This window comes from Microtus oregoni, unplaced genomic scaffold (genome assembly GCF_018167655.1).
Source record: "Microtus oregoni isolate MIOR12 unplaced genomic scaffold, Mior012 000030F_ref0000283, whole genome shotgun sequence".
NCBI classification, from domain to species: domain Eukaryota; kingdom Metazoa; phylum Chordata; class Mammalia; order Rodentia; family Cricetidae; genus Microtus; species Microtus oregoni.
Genome location: NW_024543089.1, coordinates 26,092,358 through 26,114,523, shown reverse-complemented (window position 1 = coordinate 26,114,523; position 22,166 = coordinate 26,092,358). Strand labels below are relative to the sequence as shown.

The following is a 22,166-nucleotide window of genomic DNA, read 5'->3' as shown; positions in this document are numbered from 1 at the left end:
CTTTTACATATGGGACTTGGATTCCTTGTTGGCCTTGAGGGGATTTCGCAGATTTCGGATTTGGGCATAACATTTATACTTCATTGAACATATTTTTAAAAAATGATTGTGTTAGACAAGCATGTGATCTATTACTGTGCCCCAAAGTAAACTATGACCCGAAAAAGTGGTTAACCTCTACCTCATGGTACACCTTCAATGTCATTGGAAATTCTCTCTGGAGAAATTCTCTACTGCCCTGCCTGTTGTCCTAACACCTAACCACCATTACTGAATTCTGTTTCATTTAACACATAAAAACTCACAGTCTCACAATGCATACCTCAACGATAACAGCTGCTATGGGCTGGAAAGGGTTAGCAAGAACTGGTCCTGAGTCCGTCTCAGCCAGACCACTGGTCCCATCAAGTTCAGTTTGCTCGCGATCTCTGTTTGTGGGAGGAAAAAATAAAAATTCCCTTTGAAAGGGAGCGGAACCATTTTTACCTAGTCATGGCATTTACTTAGGGCAGCATTTCATGAGGACACGCTGATAACAGGATGCTATGTTTCTATAAAGAGGAGTCAAAAGGAAATCCTAAGAGGCAGAACCCTGACAGAATGGTGTGGGCTCTCTCCCTACATCTGAGTAAGGAGAGACAGTGCTGCAAATGAGCCGGGATAGTCCATGGCAGGGAGTGAGCCAGGAAGAATGCTGGGGACCAACAGGAAGTGAAGATAAAGCAAAACAACAGAAGTGGAAAGGCCTCAGACAAGCACAGAACAGTTCTAGAATTCAACCTCTACTAGCCTCTTGGGGGCTGCAATGATAAGGTTAATGTCAGGGTCCTGGCAACAGGTGGAATAGCAGCAGAAAAGACCAGAAGTCCTAACGACTGGAGAAACTCAAGCTTCTGCAGCTGTAATCCACAAGAGTCTGGTTTAATGTAATACCCGTATCGAGTAAATACTAAAAACCTCCTACTACCAAGAATTCATGCCTACTGCTCAGCTTAGCAAACACTCCAGAGCTCCAACTAGGAGCCATTGTTTGAGAAAGGTCCTAGTCCTAGGAAATAAACTGCTCCTGGGCTCAAAACAAAACAAAAACAGAGAATAATCAGAACCTAGGGTCTTAAGAACCATATGTAAGAAGTGACGAGGTGGGACACCACCAAACAATAGCATTGTTGATAGAACATCAATGACAATGGCAAGTCCACTGTGAGGTTTAAGCAGGGCGGGTGGGGTGTGGTATGGAGAGAGGGGACTCAGTGGTAGATGGTCCCATTCCATGAGGAGGAGTGAAGCCAGATGCACCAGGGTCTGGGTCTGAAAGCAAAGACCCCGGCTGTCAATTCTGATGCACATAATTCACTGTTCTGATGGTTTCCTTCACTGTCAGGGAGCATTCCAAAAAAACAGCACAGCTTGGGCATTTGCCATGCCTTGCAGGCTGGGGGCCTCTGACAGTAGCATGCACTGCCTGGTCATTCCACATACTGCTGAGGCTCCATATGCAATAAGGGCTTTTGGCAGACAGACTTTTGCCACACCTCTGATATACATATAAAAAACCTTCAGAGTCACCACTAATTAACCTGTGTGGCAGGAAGCAGCCAGGGAGCAGCCTGGATACTGACCTAAATTGTTAGGGCGGAAGCAGAGGAAGGACACCTAGTTTCAGCTACAACTCACGGGCCTCTCAGACCTGGTGGATCTGAGTATCAGAAAACCCCCTGGGAGTCACTTCCAATCCAAGCCCTTTGGCCAGGAGGGCAGGGCTTTGTGTTACTCTTCTAACATTTTAACTTTTTAATTTTTTAACTGAATCTTTTTTCTTTTTCTCTTCTACTACGTTTTTGCTTTTTAAAAAGTCTTTAATCTTTTTTACTTTTATTAATTTTTAAACTTTTAGTTTACTGTATGTTACTTTCACTTTTAAAAGGGTAGTTGCACCTTTTACCTGATTAATATATTTCTATGACAACAGATATAGCAATTTCAAGACAGAAATATAATTGTGAAAAATAAGGCCAAAAGAGTTAGTAATTTCAGTTGCAAATGGCAGAACATGCCTGTAAGTCCAGCACTCAGGCACGATGTGGGATTCCCCTCTATAAGCTGTGAATCTCAATGGTTAATAAAGAAACTGCTTTTGGCCCTAGCAGAGCTATAGGGGAACTGAGTTAGGTGGAAAAACTAAATGGAATGCTGAGAAAAAGGATGCAGAGAAAAAGAGAAGCCATGGAGCCTCCAGAGACAGATGCACTGAAACTTTTCTGGTAGGCCATGACTTCGTGGTGATGCACAGATTAATGGAGATGGGTTAAATTAAGATACAAGAGTTAGTCAATAAGAAGTTAGAGCTAGTGGGCCCAGCAGTGATTTAAATAATACAGTTTCTGTGTGATTATTTCTATTCTGGGCGGCCTGGATGAACAAGTAGTCCTCCGCAACACAGGCAGCACAGGGAGATCACTGGGTCCAAGAATCATCCTTCCCATCAGCACACACCAGGGTCCATTTCCCCACAAAAACAATGTCCACCATAGAACATTTAAAAGTGCCACAGTAATGAACACTGCATTCCCATATTCTGCTTACGCGTCCACTGAAGAACCATTTCTTTTCTTATAACAAGCATTAACGGGTTTTGCTGTGACATTTCCAAACACATGTGTAATGTCCTTCTGTCATCTCCATCCTTTGTACTAACCTCTTTTGTTCCTGTCACTCATCTCAGTAATCCCTTTTTGACTTTCAGATGAATCGCGTTTTCTTTTTTAAGTTAAGTCCCACATATGAAAGGAAATACAGAGTCCTTAACTGACCATAGTTGGCTTAAATTTCTTAATATGATAACCTCCATTCATTTTGAAAAAGTGACATAACTTCTTTTATTTATGGCTGAGTAAATGTCCCGCCATGTGTATGCATAGGAAAAGATAACAACGGAATAAAAGTAGAGATAAACAGCAAGAAAAGGTAAAGGAGCTATACAAAAATGGACTTTTTAAATAAGAAAGTAGGTCACAAAAGAAATCAGGAGGAACTTTAATATTTCTAGAATTAAATAAACTGGAAGCAAAATAACATAACAGTATCTATGGGATATAGGGAAAATAAAACTAAGAAGGAAGTTCATGGACTTCCTAACTAATATAACAATGTACCTCAAGGGCCTAGGAAAGCAAAAACAACAACAACCAAGTCAGCAGAAGGCAAAGTGCTTCACTAAGAATTACACTGATGGTAGATGGAGCTTCCATATCCATAGATTAGCAGAATATCCTGAGTATGTCCATAGTACCGAGAGCTGTCTGCTGAGTCAATATAATCCTCATCAATATATTCAAACTCAGAACTGGGAAAAAACTCAAATTAATACAGAAGCATAAAGAACAAGAATAGCCAAAGAAATCAAGGTCAAGAAGAATAATGGTAGGTCTATCATGATACCCAATTTCAAAATAAACTAAAGTGACATAGGAAAAACAAACCAACAGCACAGCCTAGTTCACAAACATGTGAATCAATGAGTATAGGGAACTCAAAAATAAGTCCACGCAACTACAGTGTAACTGATTGTGATTAACTCCCTATCTCCCAATCTGTTAAAAAAAATAAAAAAATTACCAGTTCAAAAGAATTTGAAACCTTAGTGGAAAAAGTGAAACTACTTTAGGCAATCATAGGAGAATCCTTCAAGATCTTAAATAAGCAGTTTCCTGAACAGGATCCTAGTGTCTTGAAGATTAAAGAAAGAATTTGCAAATATGATTACATTAAGATTTAAAAGCTCTGTATGGGAAAGAAAGCAATAAACAAGTTGAAAGGAAAACATGCAGAATGAAAGAAAATCAGTGTCTTTGCCAGCTATTCATCTGACAGAGGATTAGTGTCCAGAATAAATAACAAAAAAATTAATAACAAACTAAGTTATCTACTAAACAAACAAAAACAGGCAAACTCACAGAATAGTTATTTCTCAGAAGAAGTGCAAATACCCAAACAAGTGTTGAAATTTTTAGTCATCGTAGAAATATAAACCAATACTATCAAAACTACATTGAAATTCTACCCTACTAAAGCTGGAATGGTTACCATCATAAAACAAACAAAATATTGACTGGCAATAATGTGGGAAAAAAAAAGAAACAATCCTCATTGGTAGTAATACAAATTTGTATAGCCACAATGAAAACTAATGTGGGAGATGCCAGAAAAAAAAACAAGCTAAAAATAGAAATACCATATTATCCAGCTATACCTCTTCTGGGTGTACACCTACACAAAATGAAGCAAACAAAAGATACACTTGCAGACTCACGTTCACTGCAATACTGTTCACATTCACTAAGTTACAGAATCTCCCTAGAGCGCATAACCAGATGAATATATATACTCTCTCTATATTTATATATATATATATATAAAATAAATGGATACTATATATTATATATAATAGAGGTTTCATCTATACTGTTTTGCACAAACACAGATATAAAGTATTATTCCATAAAAGAAAGAAATTATGCCATTTGAAAGATAATGAGTAAAACTAAATTTAACATGTTACACAAAATGAGTCATATACGGAAAGTTAAAGATTGCATATTGTCTCTAATACATTGGGGAGAAATAAATGGGGGAAAGGCTATCTATCTGAAGGGCAAAGAGGGATTACTGAAGAATAGGGAAAAGATGAGGGAACAGGGCAAAAGAGATTTTTAGGAAGGATGGGTATGATCAAAGCACATTACATGAATGTATGAAAATGTCTCCAAGCCCATTAATATGTTCTAATAATTATAAGAGAAAGAACTGGTTCTCCAATCAGCCTGTATGTAGAATACATTACATTGCTTTGTCAACTAACTACATTCTATGATGAAATATCTGTTTCCATTCTGAACCTAGAAAGCTAAGATATGGAGATTGTTTGCTTTACCACCTCTTATGACCTGCAGTTCTAGAATTCGGAGCCTCTGCTCTGCTGCAGATGGGATTTCAACAGTCATCTCATAAACACTGTTTTGACACCAGAGAATTTACTCTAGAAGTGAGCATACAGAGGATAGCCACTGTTGTTACCCACTCATTAGAATTCAAGTTTAAAATAATAGCATAGCATTTTCATAATAAAATACTAAGTATATGCTACTTTTTAATAGAAATGACTATGTAAGATTGGTTTAACATGGCAAAATGCTTGCGTTTCACTTGTCCCTAAATGCTGATTTATGTATAATGCTGCAGTCACAACTCAATACTGAAGTTTTCCCTCTCTAACTGGCTTGCCCAGAAGACTTATAGAGAGGGATGTGAGTACAGGAAAGACCTCCTAGAACATGACCTGGACTATCACTATGGAAGGGAAGGAACTTATTTAAGATGGCTTAGAGAATATTTCTTGTATTCAACTCAACTGTTATTGCTACCGGCCTCCTTTCCTTCCTTTTTCCTTCCTCTTTTGGTACAGAGAACTAAATCCAGAATTCATGCAGCTAGCTCCTCATGCACTGTACCAGTGAGCCAGCTCTGCCTGTTACCCCATGTTTTTATTTCTGCACTGGAGAAAAGAGTTTTCAGAAAAATGTGGCCATATGTTTTATTTTTACAAATATATTATATATACATATATGTATATATACAAATATATAAATATAATATATATACAAATATAATATATATGGTAGTTTTACATGATTGGCTATAATGATCTTTATATTATGAAAAGGTGTACTAGGATTGAAAACATAAAATACCAAGAATTCTCACATGAACCTCCCACCAGTATCTGGTCATATAGCCCAGAAACCCAGATATTCCTTCTCCATCTTGTATATAGCACATAAACCCAGATAGTCCTCCCTTATCATACATGTAGCAGAGAAACCCAGACAGTCCTCCCGCCCACCCAGCATGTAGAAGAGAAGCCCAAATAGTCCTCATGCCCACACTGAATGTAGCAGAGAAACCCAGATAGTCTTCCCGCAACCTGCATGTAACAGAAACCCAAATAGTCCTCCTCCCATTCCAGAGATGGGTGAATAAGATCAAAATAAATTGTACAAAAATCTCAAAGAAATCATTTTAAACATGAGAAAAGAAGACCATCCATTCCATGTTCTGGTATTGGGGAGACCTAGAACTTGGTAGTTGGAGAGTAATTCCACACTTATTTCTTTCCTTCAGGTCCTATCTGAGTTATAAGAAAGGCACCACCAGGAGGCTTCCTTCACAAAATAAAGGAGGCCTCATAAAGCCCTGAGAGTAGGGGACACCTTGGAGGCAGCCTGTGAAACCACGCAAAAGGCCAATGTGACTGTGGCAGAGCGGGAAGGCGACTGAGAACCTTGTCAGACCTTCAATTTTTTTTCTCATTTTTTTCATTCTAACATGTAACAAAAAGTGATGAAGTGTAATTTAAGACTGAGTATTAAATTTAAATCTAATGAAATCTCAGCACTATCTTACAGCATTAAATTAATTTATAAATGATTTTGAAAGATTACATTTGCAATCATTTTTTCAGCTTCATGAATTTAGCTTAAGTGTTTCTTATCAGGCACAGCATTTTAAAAATACATCTTAAAACTTGAGTTAGGGCCTGGAGGGATGGCCTGGTGGATAAGAACCTGAGCACTGCCCTTCCAGAAGACCCAAGTTCTGAGCACTCATGACGGGTGGATCACAATTGCCTGTAACTTCGGCTCCTGGGATCCCATATTCCTGTCCTACGTGGGCACCTGCACTCCCGTGCACACACCCACATTCGCAAAGACACACACACACACACACATGTATGCACACAATATTCTCCATGGGAGGCCTGCCCCTTTCTGAAAGGAGAGAAAGGAGGACTGGATGGTGGGGGTTTATGGGAGGTGGGAAGAGAATGGGAGGAGAGTTGGGAGGGGAAACTGTGGTCATCATGTAAAATAAATGAAAAAAACCACCACAACAAAAAGTAACTCAAGACTGTGCAACTTTTGATAAAATGAATGTTCCAGATCGAGTTTGAGCTAATCGATCCTCTAGCAGCTCTACGTTGAGAACACGCATAGGCTTTTCATTCTACTGCACTGGGCACGGTGCATCTGATTCTCCTGTGCTGAGCTCCCTGCGCACTAGAGAATGGTTGACTCCAGCCCTGACTGACGCCAGCCCTGACCTCCACCCAGAACAGATAAACTGTCTCCGGACACTTCCACCTGTTCCTAAAGCAAAGTTCCCTGTACTTTGAGAAGAACTACTTTGAAATTTCTCACCACTGCTTGATACAAATTTAAACCTTTGGGAAGCAATTACTACATAAGAGGTATGCTTAAGTACTATCACAGCCCCAGGAAAGGTGCATAAGTCCATCGCGTGGGATGGAGATAGGGCTCCACAGTAGAATGTTTGCCTACCCTGGGCTGGATCCACAGCACAACAAAACAGAAGAGCCACTTGCACTTGTGCATGGACACAAAGAGTCACAGAAATCTTTCTTCATACAGAAAGAGAGAAAACTGAATAGACAGACACAAGAAGCAGAACTAACAGATTAAAACTGCCTTTTTGAATCTTTAGACAAACTTTGTGGTAAACTTAATCTACTCACCTTTCTTCACGTAATTTTCGCACTCGCTCAGCCCGCTCTCGCTTCTCTTGCTCCTCAAGAGCTCGCTGTTCAGTTGTGTCTTTTTGGATGCGCTCACTTAAGGCATCAAAGTCTTTTGCAATGATGTGCAGTAGCCAATAAAGCCCCTTTTTAATGGACTTGTCAATTTTCTTTCCATAGCCTAAGACTGCTGAACAAGGTTCCTAGAACAAATCATTTGACCCAATGATTAAAACTAAAAATTCTCCACATGAACATATTCATAAACCATTAAATATCATTATTGATAAAGTAAAAATTAGCTTTTTAAGTTAATAATAAATTTAGTACTACCAGAAGTTGAGAATAATTATAGATATTATCCATGTGACATCATGAATAAAATGAGAGGACCAGATAAATTTTATGAAACGTTACTGGATGATAAACTGAACTGCCCTGAGAAAAGCGCTGTTATGTATTAAGAACACCGGGGAGGACCAGGTGCAGTAGTACACACCTTTCTACCCAGCACTCTAGAGGCAGAGAAAGGTACATAGATTTTTTGAGAGTTTGAAGCCAGCCAGGGTGACATAGACTCTGTCTCAAAAAAAAGGAGAGTATGGGGGGAAAAATGTAAGTTGTAAATTCTTATGCTGAGTCAGGCGAGGTGGCTCACACTTTTAATCCCAGCACTCAGGAGGCAGAGGAAGGTGGAACTCTGTTGAGTTCAAGGCCAGCCTGGTCTTTAATCGAGTTCCAGGACAACCAGACACAAAAAATCTGTCTTGGAAAAAAAAAAAAAACAAGCAAGCAAAGAAGAAAGAACAAAAGAAAATTCTCATGCCAATTAAGTTACAGCAACAGACACATTTATAAGCCTTACAATCTGACGATCATTTCCTGAAAGTTGAATAAATCCTCTATTGTACTCCTAAAGACTATGACAACTCATAGACTGCTGTAACTTTTTAAAAATCATATTGAATTTCTTATGTTAAAATTTTATTTTTTATAGATTTTTTTCCTAATTTCCAAAATTTGCAACATGAAAGTTTACTGGTTCTATAAGCAATATCTACAAAAAAAACATAAGAAATTTAGACATAATGCAGGAAGGTTTCTAGAAGTCAGTGAAAACAGAAGAAATATTACAGTATTAGCTACTATAAACCGAAAATGACAGAATGGTATATGGCATAAAAATTATTTCAATAGTGTTCTTATTATCTTTTTACATTTATTTATTAATCTGGGGGTGCACAGCAATCATCACAGCATAAGAGGTCATGAGACAACCTGACTCCTGTCTGCTGTCTCCTACACATGGATCCAGGAACTCAGTGGTAAAGCCTGGATGACTTCTCAGCTAAGCTATCGTTACAGCACGGCCCCAAAAGACTGTTTTCTAGTTGACTATCACTCTTATAGAAACTATGTTTTCTGAACAAAATTAAAAAGTAGTAATGATAATTAAGAACAACAACAACAATAAACAACTTACTATCTGACACAGGCACTTGTGTTCATTGACCAGCTTTTCCAGAGAGAGACATTCAATCACATCGGCTTCTCCTAAAGCCCCCTCCTTGTCTTGTTTATTTGCCAACCTAGGAACACAGACGAACTGGTTGGTTACAGAGCAAATGTGGAATCATGGCAACTGAAGTGTCCTTTTCATGGTCTCTGTTCCTAAAACTTCTACCGAGTTTAGAATAAGCTGGTTCAGGGATTACTGTAGCATATAGCATAGATGTCATAACTTTGCACAGTTACTGCTCTACAATCCACTGTGGAAGTACTGGCTACTAAAAACAGCAAAAACAACAAGTACAAGCAACCACTAGACAAACAATAAAAACTACCAATAGAAGAAGCAGGCAATTTCCCAGAGCCCACAGACAACAATCCAGACCTTTCCTTCTTGAAAACAATGCTGGTGAGAATGTGAGTTCCAGTCCATGTCACACTGGAGTAACTGACGAAGCAACGATGGAAATCAATATGGACACTCTTCCTGTTCCACCCCATTCTAGACACAGCATTTTCACTATTTCTTAGTTCAGCTTCATGTTGTTTCCGTTCGATAAACAAAAACATATTTTTGGGTGGTATTTCAAAGTTTACAACTGAGCACTGTGGAGAACATGTTGTTTTGTACCATGATTTTTTTCTCTGGACACAAAACTCAGTCCTGAAATTATCTTGATGCAGAATAAAGAAATCGGTACATGACTCTAATTTGCAAAAGGACACATCATACAGGTGATCCAGTGTCCGTTCACCAGTCCTGCATGGAAGGATTTCTTCTTCATCTTCACAAAAGAGTACTGGGAAGAAGTGGTTTTATTTGGATAAGGAGGGGAAGAGAACAGACTTGAGGGAGTGGAAATCTAAAGACAATCTAAATTTTACTTTAATTGCAGCAGGTGTTCATCCCACATCTTCAGTGGGGGTGGGAACACCAAAAACCTAAAGGGTTAGAAATGGGACACTATGAAAGAATTTCATTCCTACATTTTCCTGTAAGTACTTCTTCCTGGTAGAATTAATTTTGAATTTCAATACTGACATAATAAACAGTAGTACTATATAACTGTTATTCTACATTGAACATTATAGAAACTAACTCTAAAGTAAAAATAACAGTACAGAAAGAAAAGTGAAGTGGAAGGTTCGAAGACAAAAGTCTTCTAATTTTGTGAGTTAAGCACTGTGGGATTTCCAAGGAGAAGAGACTTCAACCATAAGTGGAAACCAAAACACTGCACATGAGGCTGCATTCCATTCCCGTTCATGCCTACTTCATTCTGTACTTTCACGTTTTGAAATCTACAAAGAAACCTGTGTTTAGATACACCAGCAGTTTCTGGAAGTAAGGCATCTGCAGGTAGTGTAGACTAGCAAAGAACAGAGAATGCACTCACCCTGTGTGGGCAATTTAACAAGGACTTCCTGTTACCAAGGAGTTCCAGTGAAAATGATCTTCCTTTAATCTAAAGAACAGTGGAGGAACAGGCAGAACCAGATTCTCCAGGTGTGAAGTAAGCAATCCGCGCTCCTCATTTGATAGTAACAGCAAATGTACAACTTTATCTCCAATGTATTTGACTTCACTGTTTGGCTTTCAATTAACTGTATGAGAACCATAAAGAAAGCCCGTGCCTTAGAAGTGATTTAAGCACCGGGATGGAGCATTACACACCATGGCACTCGGATTCTCTCTCAGACTAAGAACTCTAACACCACGGGTGGGAAAACAAGAACAAGACAGTAAGGTGAGTGAATTGGTGTGTGTGTGTGTGTGTGTGTGTGTGTGTGTGTGTGTGCGCGCGCGCGCACACACTATTTAAGGTGAAATATGTACAAACTGAAATGCAGGTACAGATGACAGGAAAGAATGGTTCAGCAGGTCCTTCAATTTACTTTTTAGATTTGCACAGAGCTGCAAGCAGCTGACCTGTCCCGGCTATGATGACCAGAAGAGGCTTGAGGTCAAGTTACCAAGCTTGACGAAATCCTTACTCTAAATCTATAAAAAACGACTTCTCATTTTAGAAACATTAGAGAAGCAGATTCTGTGAAAACAAATCTAAAAATCTTTTTTTAAACACAGTAAATTAATAATGCTATATTTATGTTAGACAGGACTTAGGACTTTCACACTTAATTCTGAACAGAACTTATGTCCAAATTTGACAGAAAATATTAATTTCTCTATTGTTATTTCCCAGGATATGCTAAAACTGATTTGAAGAAAATTTAAAATGGTTTCATTGGAAAGAAGTACTATAAAATATCAAAGCACTCAAGCGTTTTAATGTTGTAGACAGTATGCCCAAAGTACTTAAATTAAAAATTTATCATAGATTTTTCAAGTTATTAGGTCAACTTAATATATAAATTGGGGCCATTTAAATGTGATGAATTTCCTAAGTTCTGGCTATTCCTATATGTGACTTTAATAAATACTCATTTCAAATCAACATTATGACTTTCGTAAGTACTTTCAAAGGAGATATGAAGTTAGCCATGTAATGTGTGAACAATGCCTCTTTAAGGCATGCACTTTAAAATTTAATATGAAGACCATTTCATATCTATTCAACTTCTCTGAATCAGATAAGTAAAAGTTAAAAAATATCCATCAACAACTAACTCTTAATAAAGTTATGATCTTACTATTTATTTAGTTCAACTAGACAACTAACATATCCACATCAAATCAAAAGAAAGAATACTGAACGAATACATTACTGAAAATGTCAGTTAATTCAAGCTTAGAAAATATATATAGTAAGATCTCCCACTTTTACCTTTGAGCTAGAAAATGCTGAAAGTTGCCTTTATATACAAGAACTTAATGTATTTCTTGCAGTACTTACTAACATAGTAACTACAGAGAATTTACTTAAAAAACCCACAAGCATATTAAACATGTATCCCATCATGTATTTTTGTTTTAATTTTATTATTCTTTTTATTTACTATTACTATTATCATTATTGCTATTTTTGTTTTCAAGACAGGGTTTCACTGTGTAGCCTTGGATGTCCTGGAACTCACTTGTAGCCTAGGCTGGCCTTGAGGTCACACAGATGCACCTGTTTCAGCCCCACAGTGCTACTAATGCGGTGTTCACCACCACTGTCTCATGACTCTGGGTATTGCATATTCACGACTGTCTCTAGGAATCTGCGTTCTCTATAACAGTGTGGGGAGTTCCTTTGAGTTACTCCTATTTACTTCTCTCTTTCCCACAAGGAACTATGACATGTTATTATTGCATGTATCAACCATCATTTTTTTCTTTTCTAAAATACCATCCTTAAACTCACAGGTATAGTAAACATTATAGGTGAAATTCAAACCACATAGCAAATCCGAAAATGTGCAGTAGTAAATTAACCATACTGATGATCCTATCTTCTACAGACAGAATACCGCCACACTATGAAAACTGCATAAAATAATGAGCTCATGAATTTCATCTAGCCTAACCAACTCAATGACTTCTTATTGTATGCTTATGTAAACTGTAGCCAAAATTTAAATTCTACTATGCATAGTTCTAATTTATGGATGCAAAATTAAACTGGAAACACTTGCACATATAGCTATAAGTACCAACAGCTAAAAAATGCACACAGACAGCATTTCAGTGCACCTGAGTACTTAAAATAAGTGAATTTCTACATGGACAAACAAAAATTGGAAGATTATAAATATGATAACAAGGTAAAGGTCATCACCTATATCTTCATCAAGGTAGACAGTTATCTGACAAGGGGTCCCCTCTCTGTGTAGTATGGAAGGATATCTGATATAAACTTAACTTTAAAAATACCAATTTAAAACTATCCCAACAGCTTTTAAAATAGTAAAATCTAGGAGGCTCTAGAAATGAAGAGTGAACACATCCACAGTTAGGGGCAGAAGTTAAACACAACTCCATTGGCTACTAGAATAAAATAGTCTATCTTAGAGGCTGGGACTGAGGGCTTAGATATTACAGGAAATAAAACAGAATTTCCTGGATGACCTAGGGAAAACAGAAGACAGCCTGTACAGACACTACCCAGATTATGGTGGACAAAGTCCATGGCTCTAGTGGGAACAACCAAACAACCTTAGATTGAATCTGTAACTTAGAAAGGCATTCCCGCATAATAAAATACCTCAAGAGACAAAATAAATATACTTGTCCACCTTCAAGACAGTAGCTAGACATTAATGGGCACTTGAAAGAAAAGAATTTATTACCAAGAAAAATAACCCAATAATAAAAAGAAACTTTAGCATAAATATGTTAGATATTCCAAAGAAATAAACTGCCAATATAGTAGTCATCAAAAATGATGCACACCATATATACATTATAGCTAACCACATAAGCTCATCTACTTTATACGCATGCCCTTGTATACAGCAGCAAAAAGAAGCCTAATTCTATTTACATGTTTGCATTTTCAAATCAGTAACATAGTGCTCTCAAGAAAGAAATGTTCGAGTATTTACTTGTATTTTGGCATATTCATGAATGTACACATGTGCATTTGCACACCCCTCTGCACTTACTAAAACAACTAACACTTGAGGAAAAAGCTTGAAAAAAAGCATGTCCATAGCATCAATAATTTGCTTCTAGCTTCTTAAAGACGAAAGGGTCATCCCATCCTCAACATGTTAGAGAAGGTGTTGTAATGCCCAGGACTTGACTAGATATGGAGATGGCCACAGTCATAAAAGTGGAAGTGACATCTCCATGTAAGCAAGTTGGAGACCAGAACCCTTGTGAACACACACAGACATGAATGTGAACAAAAATCATTCCGAACTTCAACGCAAGGCTTGGAATAGTCATTGCAGTGCCATATCTTATTGGGCAAAACAAAATTATGTATAATTGTTTACAAATGAAATTTAAATTTTGCAAGGAATTATAATTAAATTTATTACAAAGTTAATAATCTTTTCACTGTAACTCTGAAAATTTGAAATTAAGGATTTAGACTCTTAAAAATTGCATTAAGGGTTATATTGACTCTAATTAACTGTCATTAATTATAATCCATAATTACATATAATATATGACATAACTTGATTAGTATAATTAAAGACGGGAAACTGCTGATACATATCTATAACCTCAGTGCTTGGAAGAAGAAGCAAAAAGGATTATGAGTTCAAGGATAGTCTGGATGAAATAGCAAGACCTGTCTCAAAAATCCAAGAGCCAGTACTGGTAAGATGGCTAACAAGCAAAGGTGACTGCTGTTAATAATGACCTGAGTTCAGCTCCTTGTAATGCACAAAGTAGAAAGGGAAACAACTCCCAGCTCCAGAACTTGTCCTCTAACCTCCACACATGGGCTATGACACATACAGGACACACACACACACACACACACACACACGGACACACACACACACGGACACAGGACACACACACACACACACACACGGACACACACGGACACACACACACACACGGACACACACACACACGGACACAGGACACACACACACACAAACACACACACACACGGACACAGGACACACACACGGACACACACGGACACACACACACACAGACACAGGACACACACACACGGACACACACACACGGACACACACACACACACGCACACACACACATACAGGACACACACACACACACACAAAAGCATGCACATATGTACAACACTACACCACTAATTATATAATAAAAGGAAAACTACAAAAATGAGTTACAAAATCTTGGGGGGGTTTTTTGTTCTTTTTTTTTTTTTTTTGGTTTTTCGAGACAGGGTTTCTCTGTGGTTTTTTGGAGCCTGTCCTGGAACTAGCTCTTGTAGACCAGGCTGGTCTCGAACTCACAGAGATCCGCCTGCCTCTGCCTCCCAAGTGCTGGGATTAAAGGCGTGCGCCACCACCGCCCGGCTTACAAAATCTTTTACCTACAATTAATTGCTTTAGTATTGAAATCTTTTCTCATCAAAACTACTGTTTTCATTTTAATAGAGGACATCAATAATAACAGTCTGAATATTATTCAATATATTCATTCTGTTTAATTTCCTAGACCCATGGAAAAAGGGTAAGAAATATTTCTTGAAGATATGCATGATACACAGATCCATAGTTACATTCCTAAAATAATATCTAATCTTACATTCCTCTGTGACTAATTTTCATTTCACAAGTTTTCTACATGTATTATAGAAAATTATTGCTGTTCACTTCTTTATCAGAAGGTAGAGAAATTACTCCTCGCAAGGAAAGTTGAAAACAGAATGAAGAAGAGGATAGGTAAGAAGAATCCACTTGCTGTGTGCCTAAATACTCCTTCCCTTCTACTTCTGGGTTCGGCCTTTCCCGCTAAGTCACCAAAGGGGAGTTTCAGGCCCAGCAGCAGAGTTTAACTGACATTTTGATGAGATGAGATGAGATGAGATGAGATGAGATGAGATGAGATGAGCGTGAGAGGATGTCAAAGAGGAAATGACATCAGGAGACTATGACAGTGACCCAAGTGAAAGACTGATGTCTGGGACCAGACCGGAAGAGGTGGCTGGCTCCAGACACACTAAGGAAGAAAGGCTGAGAAGTTTTATTGTTGTTTGGAAATGAGCTAAGGTATAAAATATTGAAAAAAAACACTCAAGAATGACACAAGCTTTTGGATTGGAGTCACTGAAAGAACAGAGCGCCACTGACTGAGCTAGAACAATCTGGGCACGGAGACAGTGAACAATCATTTCAGATCTACACACCTTAATGGGACTAAGCAAGCAGACAGGGGTTTTAAGAGGAATCCAGACTGGAGAACCAATGGAATCAACAGAATTTAGTACCATTATTAAAAATAATGGTGGACAATATTCACTTTATAAGTATCCCAATATTCAGAGGTAGGGGAGATGAAAAGCCAGGAGCTTATGGGAGGGTGGGAAAGAATGAGCCAGGGATAAAAGGTAAAACACTTTTTGGACACTGTCTCAAAAACTAATTTTGTCAGCTGTGGCTGTAGTCATATTGCTTCTACCCTCAAAAACATGTTCTAACGATTACCATGTATTCTGTCTCTGTTTCTATTATTCAACTCTCTCACGAACCATTCTGCGACCCTGGGAAACAATTCTATACAAAACAAGTCAAAACAAGCGTTGGAATGCAAAATTCATGTCAATGCCACATTTGCTCTTCATGTGTTTCCTGCTGCGTCTATGATAAACTCACACACCTTATCCCGCATACAACTCAACTACCATCTGCTTCCTATCTACCTGTCTGATTTATTTCCCCTGTTAATTTTCCTTCTCTTAGTTTCTATCTACACAGGCATTAATTTTGTCCTGAATGTACAACAGCCTCAGGCTGGAGAGATGGTTCAGCAGTTAACACCATGCACCATCTCTGCAGAGAACGTGAGTTCCATTCTTAGCACCTGCATCAGGCATCCCACAGTCACCTTTAACTCCAGCTCCTCGGCATCCAACACCTCTGGCCTCGATAGGCACCTCTACTCATATGCGAGCCTCCATTCAAACACATACACACACACACACACACACACACACTTACACACAATTAGAAACAAATATTTTTTAAGTACATCAGTTTTATATTGGTTTGGTATTTTATCTCCTATAGAGACTCTATACTCCTTGTCTCTTCACCAATATTTATATTCACCTTGTCTAACTTCTCAATATTTAGAACTCATAACCCAAATATCTCCTTAAAGTCCTTGTGTAGCAGGCTTTCTTTTGGGCCACCAAGCAGCTCCCAAATCTTGATACACAACTTATTAGTTATGAATACTCAGCCTTATCTAGCTCTTACAATTTAAATTAACTTGTTTCTTTTCATCTATATTTTGCCTTGGAGTATTTTACCTTTCTTTCATTCCGTATGTCTTAACTCCATGTATAGCTTGCTGGTGGGTACCTGGACAAATGGCCCTGCTCATTTCCCTCTGTTTCTCCCTCATTCTCTCTTTTCTTTTCTCTTCTCTCTGGAGCCTAGATTCCTCCTCCTACTTATTCTCTCTGCCCACCAGCCCCACTTATTAGTTATTCAGCTTTTTATTAGACCAATAAGGTGACTTAGGCAGGCAAGGTAAAACAGTAACACATCTTTCATAGTTAAACAAATGCAACACACCTTTACATAGTTACAGTAATATTCCACAATGGCCTTGCCTGATTGTCTGTTAAGACATAAGACGATCTTATGTATCTCTTTATAACTTCATAAACTAGTTCACCTCAGGACAGTTCCATATGCTTACAAAATCTCCTTTATCTGCATTAATACTCCTCCCATATAATTCCCCTCAATAAGCTTTAGAACAATGCTATGTCTAACCATGTTGTATACAAAGATTTTCACATTTCAGAAAATAATTGTAAAAGAGATCTCTTACAATGACTTAAATTTATTTCAATTATTCTCCACTTCATATGGTTTTCTAGTCTTCTCCTTCTATGTTCTTTTGGGAATTTCTAATTTATGAGTTACCATCATAACTCATCATAAACAACATCATTGTTAGTTGGTCCCACTAGAGTCCCAGAATTTGTCCACTGTTTTCCAGGCAGTGTCTGTACAGGCTATAAGTGACACAAGTATCCTTCTTAGTCTATTATCCTGGTGCTTATTATTCTGGTGGCTCAGATTAAAAGCATGATTGAAATCTAATACTTTGTCATAGTTAATGGCTGTGAAACAAAGTCTTCTATTTTACAGATGTGAAGAAGTTTCCTAAGTACTTGATATTTCACATTCTTTCCTGTTAAGCCTACTTTAATACTTTTACATTTAGCATTTGCTTGATGTTACTTTAGTCTCTGAATCTCAGTGTAACTTGAGGAGACTAAAGACGATACTACACTAAGCATCACGAATATATCTGATAACTATATGTATGTGTATTGAAGATTCAAATCATTAACTTAAAAAACTGTAGAAATATGCCAATCATTGAGTCTCACACTACCACATCCTACCTCTATTCAATATTTAAAAAATGTCTAGAGAGCAGTGATCTGTTTATATTGCCACGCAACCTTTTCAAAACTACAAAAGACATTAAGTGCCTTACACACTCAAGGATTAAGGAAATAATGGTTTATTAACAATAGCTTTTATTTGATGCCATGGACAATTAGGAGCACTAGGTAAAAATGTAAGTAACATCAGCATTCTCAGATAAGAATGCATATAAACATGTTCCCAAGTATCTAACAATTATCATAATATGAATTCCTATACATTTTGTCCTAGGAGTTTTGGATCCTTGGAAACAACCGACAGAATGAGAAGTCTGCATAGTCAAAGCAACAATATTTTCATACATGCAAAAAATGAGAAAACAAGATTATATAAAATATGCTAACTCAAAACCTCATTTTACTTATATATTTATATACATACATATATATTGCTTAAAATCCACATTGAATTTATTCTGACATTGTTAGTTTTAATTGAATTATGCATATCTTAAAAAATGAGTATGTACTTAAAGATTTTTAAGTGTCTTGCCTGAATGCACATATGTGTATCACATGTACACTTGGTCCCCACAGGAACGAGGAAAGGGTTTCAGACCTCCTAAAAGTGGAGTTACATATGGTTGTTGAACTGCCATGTGCATGCTGGGAAAGGAGCTGCAGTCCTCTACAAGAGCAGCATGTGCTCCCAACTGCTGAACTATCTCTCCAGTCCCAGAAAACGTCCACTTTAAATATGACATAAGGGAAGGAGATCTATAATAATGGTATTTTTAAGAGGCTAAAGGACAATCCTAACATTAAAGTACAGTCAAACACTTGTAGTAGAAAATCATGTTGTGGATAGTATGATGATACGGATGAATTTATCTGAGGTTCAACTGTATCCTCCGCGCTGTTCTCTCCGTGAGTATACTCAAACAGATGAGACGCACAGCAGGACCAACCATCCACAGTCATTCCTAAATTATCTTGCATTACTTTCTCTATTTATTATTTTTTGGTAATCTCTATGAGGACATTATTTTTGATTCTTCTTCTTTTCTTCCTTAGTTGTTACTCTATAGTTCAGGGTGGCCTCAAATTCCACCTGTGGCCTAGGATAGCCTCAAATTTGCTATACTTTTACCTCAGTCTTGCTACAGGGATTATAGGCAAGAGCCATCATGCCTTGTTGATGTTCCTCGATTTCTAAAATTTCCTGTTAGAAAATAGAATTTTTGCTAAGAGACACACCTCACAGCAACAGCTAGTGGGGAAAAACAGCAACTTCTTCTTTGTTCAATTTCATTATTTTTGTTTTTTAGGAGTAACGGGAAGATGAAAGACCGACTTCAAGAATTAAAACAGAAAACCAAGGAAATCGAACTCTCTCAGGATAGTCGAGTGTTTCCAGAAGCAGAGGAACAAGGGGAGCTTGTCCAGCAAGCTGTTATTTATGAGAGAGAGCCAGTAGCTGAGAGACACCTACATGAGATCCAGAAACTGCAGGAGACTATTAACAGCTTTGCTGAGGATGTTCAAAGGTTTGGACAGCAACAGAAAAGTCTGGTGGCTTCCATGAGAAGGTTTAGCCTACTTAAACGAGACTCGACCATTGCAAAGGAGATCAAAATCCAAGCAGAACACATTAACAGAGCACTGGGTGACTTAGTCAAAGAAGTAAAAAAGTCAGAGGTTGAAAATGGTCCATCATCAGTGGTTACAAGGATACTTCAGTCTCAGTATGCCGCCATGTTCCGCCACTTTCAGCAAAGCATGTTTCTATACAACGAAACAATAGCTTCAAAGCAAGAGAAGTGCAAGACATTCATTGTCCGTCAGCTTGAAGTAGCTGGAAAGGAACTGAAGAAGAAGTGAATGACATGCTTCAGCATGGAAAATGGGAAGTTTTCAACGAAAGCTTACTCACAGAAACCAGCATCACGAAAGCACAGCTCTCAGAGATTGAACAGAGACACAAAGAGCTTGTGAGTCTGGAGAACCAAGTGAAGGACCTCAGGGACCTTTTCATTCAGATCTCTCTTCTGGTAGAGGAACAAGGAGAAAGCATCAACAACATCGAAGTAATGGTGGCCAGCACAAAAGATTACGTTATCAATACCAAAGAGAAATTTGGACTCGCTGTCAAATACAAAAGAAGAAACCCCTGCAGGGCCCTGTGCTGTTGCTGCTGCCCATGCTGTGGCTCCAAATAAAGATGCTATTTTAGAAGCTTCTCAGGGGTTAGAAGTAAGGTTTCCACATTTCAGAGCCGTGTTTTGATTGTCTTTATTTCATGAGTCCAGTCCCATACATTCTATCACTGCTAACAACTCATTTTCCCCTTTAACATTTGCCTTTTAAAGTTACAGAAATACTGGAGCTAGTGACACAAGACAAGCATTTTTCTTAAAATTTCCAGACTAACTATAAAAAGTTAAATTGAAAGATTTTACATTTCTAGAAAAATATTAAGTTCTACTGTTAATTTCTGTAGTCTTAAGATGAGTATTCAAACAAGTGGTAACTACTAATCTGGCTTAGTTGAGAATATTTTGGTAATTAAGAGTTGTATAAAACAAAGTCTCAACAGATGCCAAGGACCATCAAAATGAAGCTAAAATGCCTAGTAAGTCTTTATCCTCAGATAGATGAGTAAACTTGATGATCATTTCGTCCTGGAAAAACCCACTCATAGACTTGATGAAGAATCTGTCTATGCTTAACAATGGTGACTGTCAAGTTAAGACTTACAGTGAGGTAAGACTGTTTTTATGAACTTGGAAATGGACAAAAAAAACTGAATTAAATACAGATTAGAGGCTTGACAAAGTCAAAGTAAAGGCAACTGTGTTCTAGAACATGTGACATCACTTTGTGATGAAGTATGAATTAATGACGAGTCCTAAGCAGTCTTCGACTTTGAGATGATCCTCCTGACAGCCTCCAGGGAGCTTGGATGACACAGGAATGCACCACTGAGCCCATTCTGATCTTTTTCTTTAAACCTTGTCTTTTATTTTGCCCCAGCTGCACTGTTCTTTTCTGTAATGGAGCAGGTTACTCTAGAGGTTCTATACTCTTTTGTTTCTTATGCCTAAAGTAAACCTGTTCTTACTATCACAACTGGAATGTTGTCTCTTGTGGGTGGGTGGACGGCAGACACCATAAAGATATTTAGTCTTCCTACTCGAAGATATGATGTGTCTTCAATTATTTATACAGTTTTTAGTTAGTGGAAAACTCTTGCCATTCCCTATATATGAAAGCACCATGGCCATCTTTGTGACATTTTTGTTTTGTTTTGTTTCTATTGCTATTATGAAGTAATATTTCTCTCCAGTAAATATTTGCCACTGTTGTCAACAAAGATATATAACACTTGCCTTTGAGAAAGTCCTTCCCTGACTAGTCACCCTAGCAAGGGTATCCTGATAACCTGTGGCATCTCCTCACCCTTACTTTAAGTGTCTGCTGGAGCTTAACACCATCTTCTAGGTCTGTTTGTTACTTGCTTCTGTGTTAGCATGTGAATTTCCAATTGATTTCCTGTGCAAGACCAAACAATATCCATAGGTCTCTAAGAGTACTTTTCTCAAATTTACTCAGTTATCTCATTTCCCTTGTACACCGTCTCCCCTCCTTATAATATGGAAGGCTGTGTTTCTGCTCCAACCCATGGCATCTTCATTAGCCCCCAATTCCACCCTTGTGTTTGCAGTATTCCTTCTCTTTGCAATATCTGGAGTGAGCTCCTCCTCTGGGTCACTGTCTTCAGCATAGTGCTCTGTGTTTCCTGTATCAGATGCCCTTGAGTGAGCCCTTCACATCTCTTCAGGACTGACTCCTTACTGGAGGGTTCTGTTTAAAGTCTTGGCCAGAGCGGTGAAAAAAAAAAAAAAGTGAGAGAATTCATCTGTGACAATTTCCTTAAAGACCCTTAAGACAAAGTTATCAATTGAGAGGAGCAGAGTTAAGGGGGCAAGAGAATGAATGAAACAATCAGGTCAGAGGGAAGGATTGAGTCATCCTGGAAAATGGCAGGAGAATAACCAGGGGGCATGCAGGGCCCATCTGAACGTATTGGGATAACT

The 22,166-nt window shown here is 38.1% G+C and overlaps 2 protein-coding genes across 4 annotated transcripts in view; one reads left to right on the top strand and one right to left on the bottom strand.

The window, feature by feature from the left end:
• Positions 1–22,166, bottom strand: part of Arl13b (ADP ribosylation factor like GTPase 13B) — a 55,348-nt gene that overhangs the window by 13,408 nt on the left and 19,774 nt on the right. For all 3 annotated transcript variants that reach the window (XM_041678658.1, XM_041678659.1, XM_041678660.1), the window contains exons 4-6: positions 9,075–9,180; positions 7,592–7,794; positions 323–428 (exon numbers count right to left, since the gene is read on the bottom strand). In XM_041678658.1, coding sequence (XP_041534592.1) covers positions 323–428; positions 7,592–7,794; positions 9,075–9,180 — 415 coding nt within the window. The remainder of the gene's footprint in view (positions 1–322; positions 429–7,591; positions 7,795–9,074; positions 9,181–22,166) is intronic.
• Stx19 (syntaxin 19) lies at positions 10,623–20,429 on the top strand. The gene is given in 3 exon segments (XM_041678661.1): positions 10,623–10,848; positions 19,398–19,933; positions 19,936–20,429. Coding segments are annotated over 2 exon segments (876 nt in total). The 5' UTR covers positions 10,623–10,848; positions 19,398–19,410; the 3' UTR covers positions 20,289–20,429.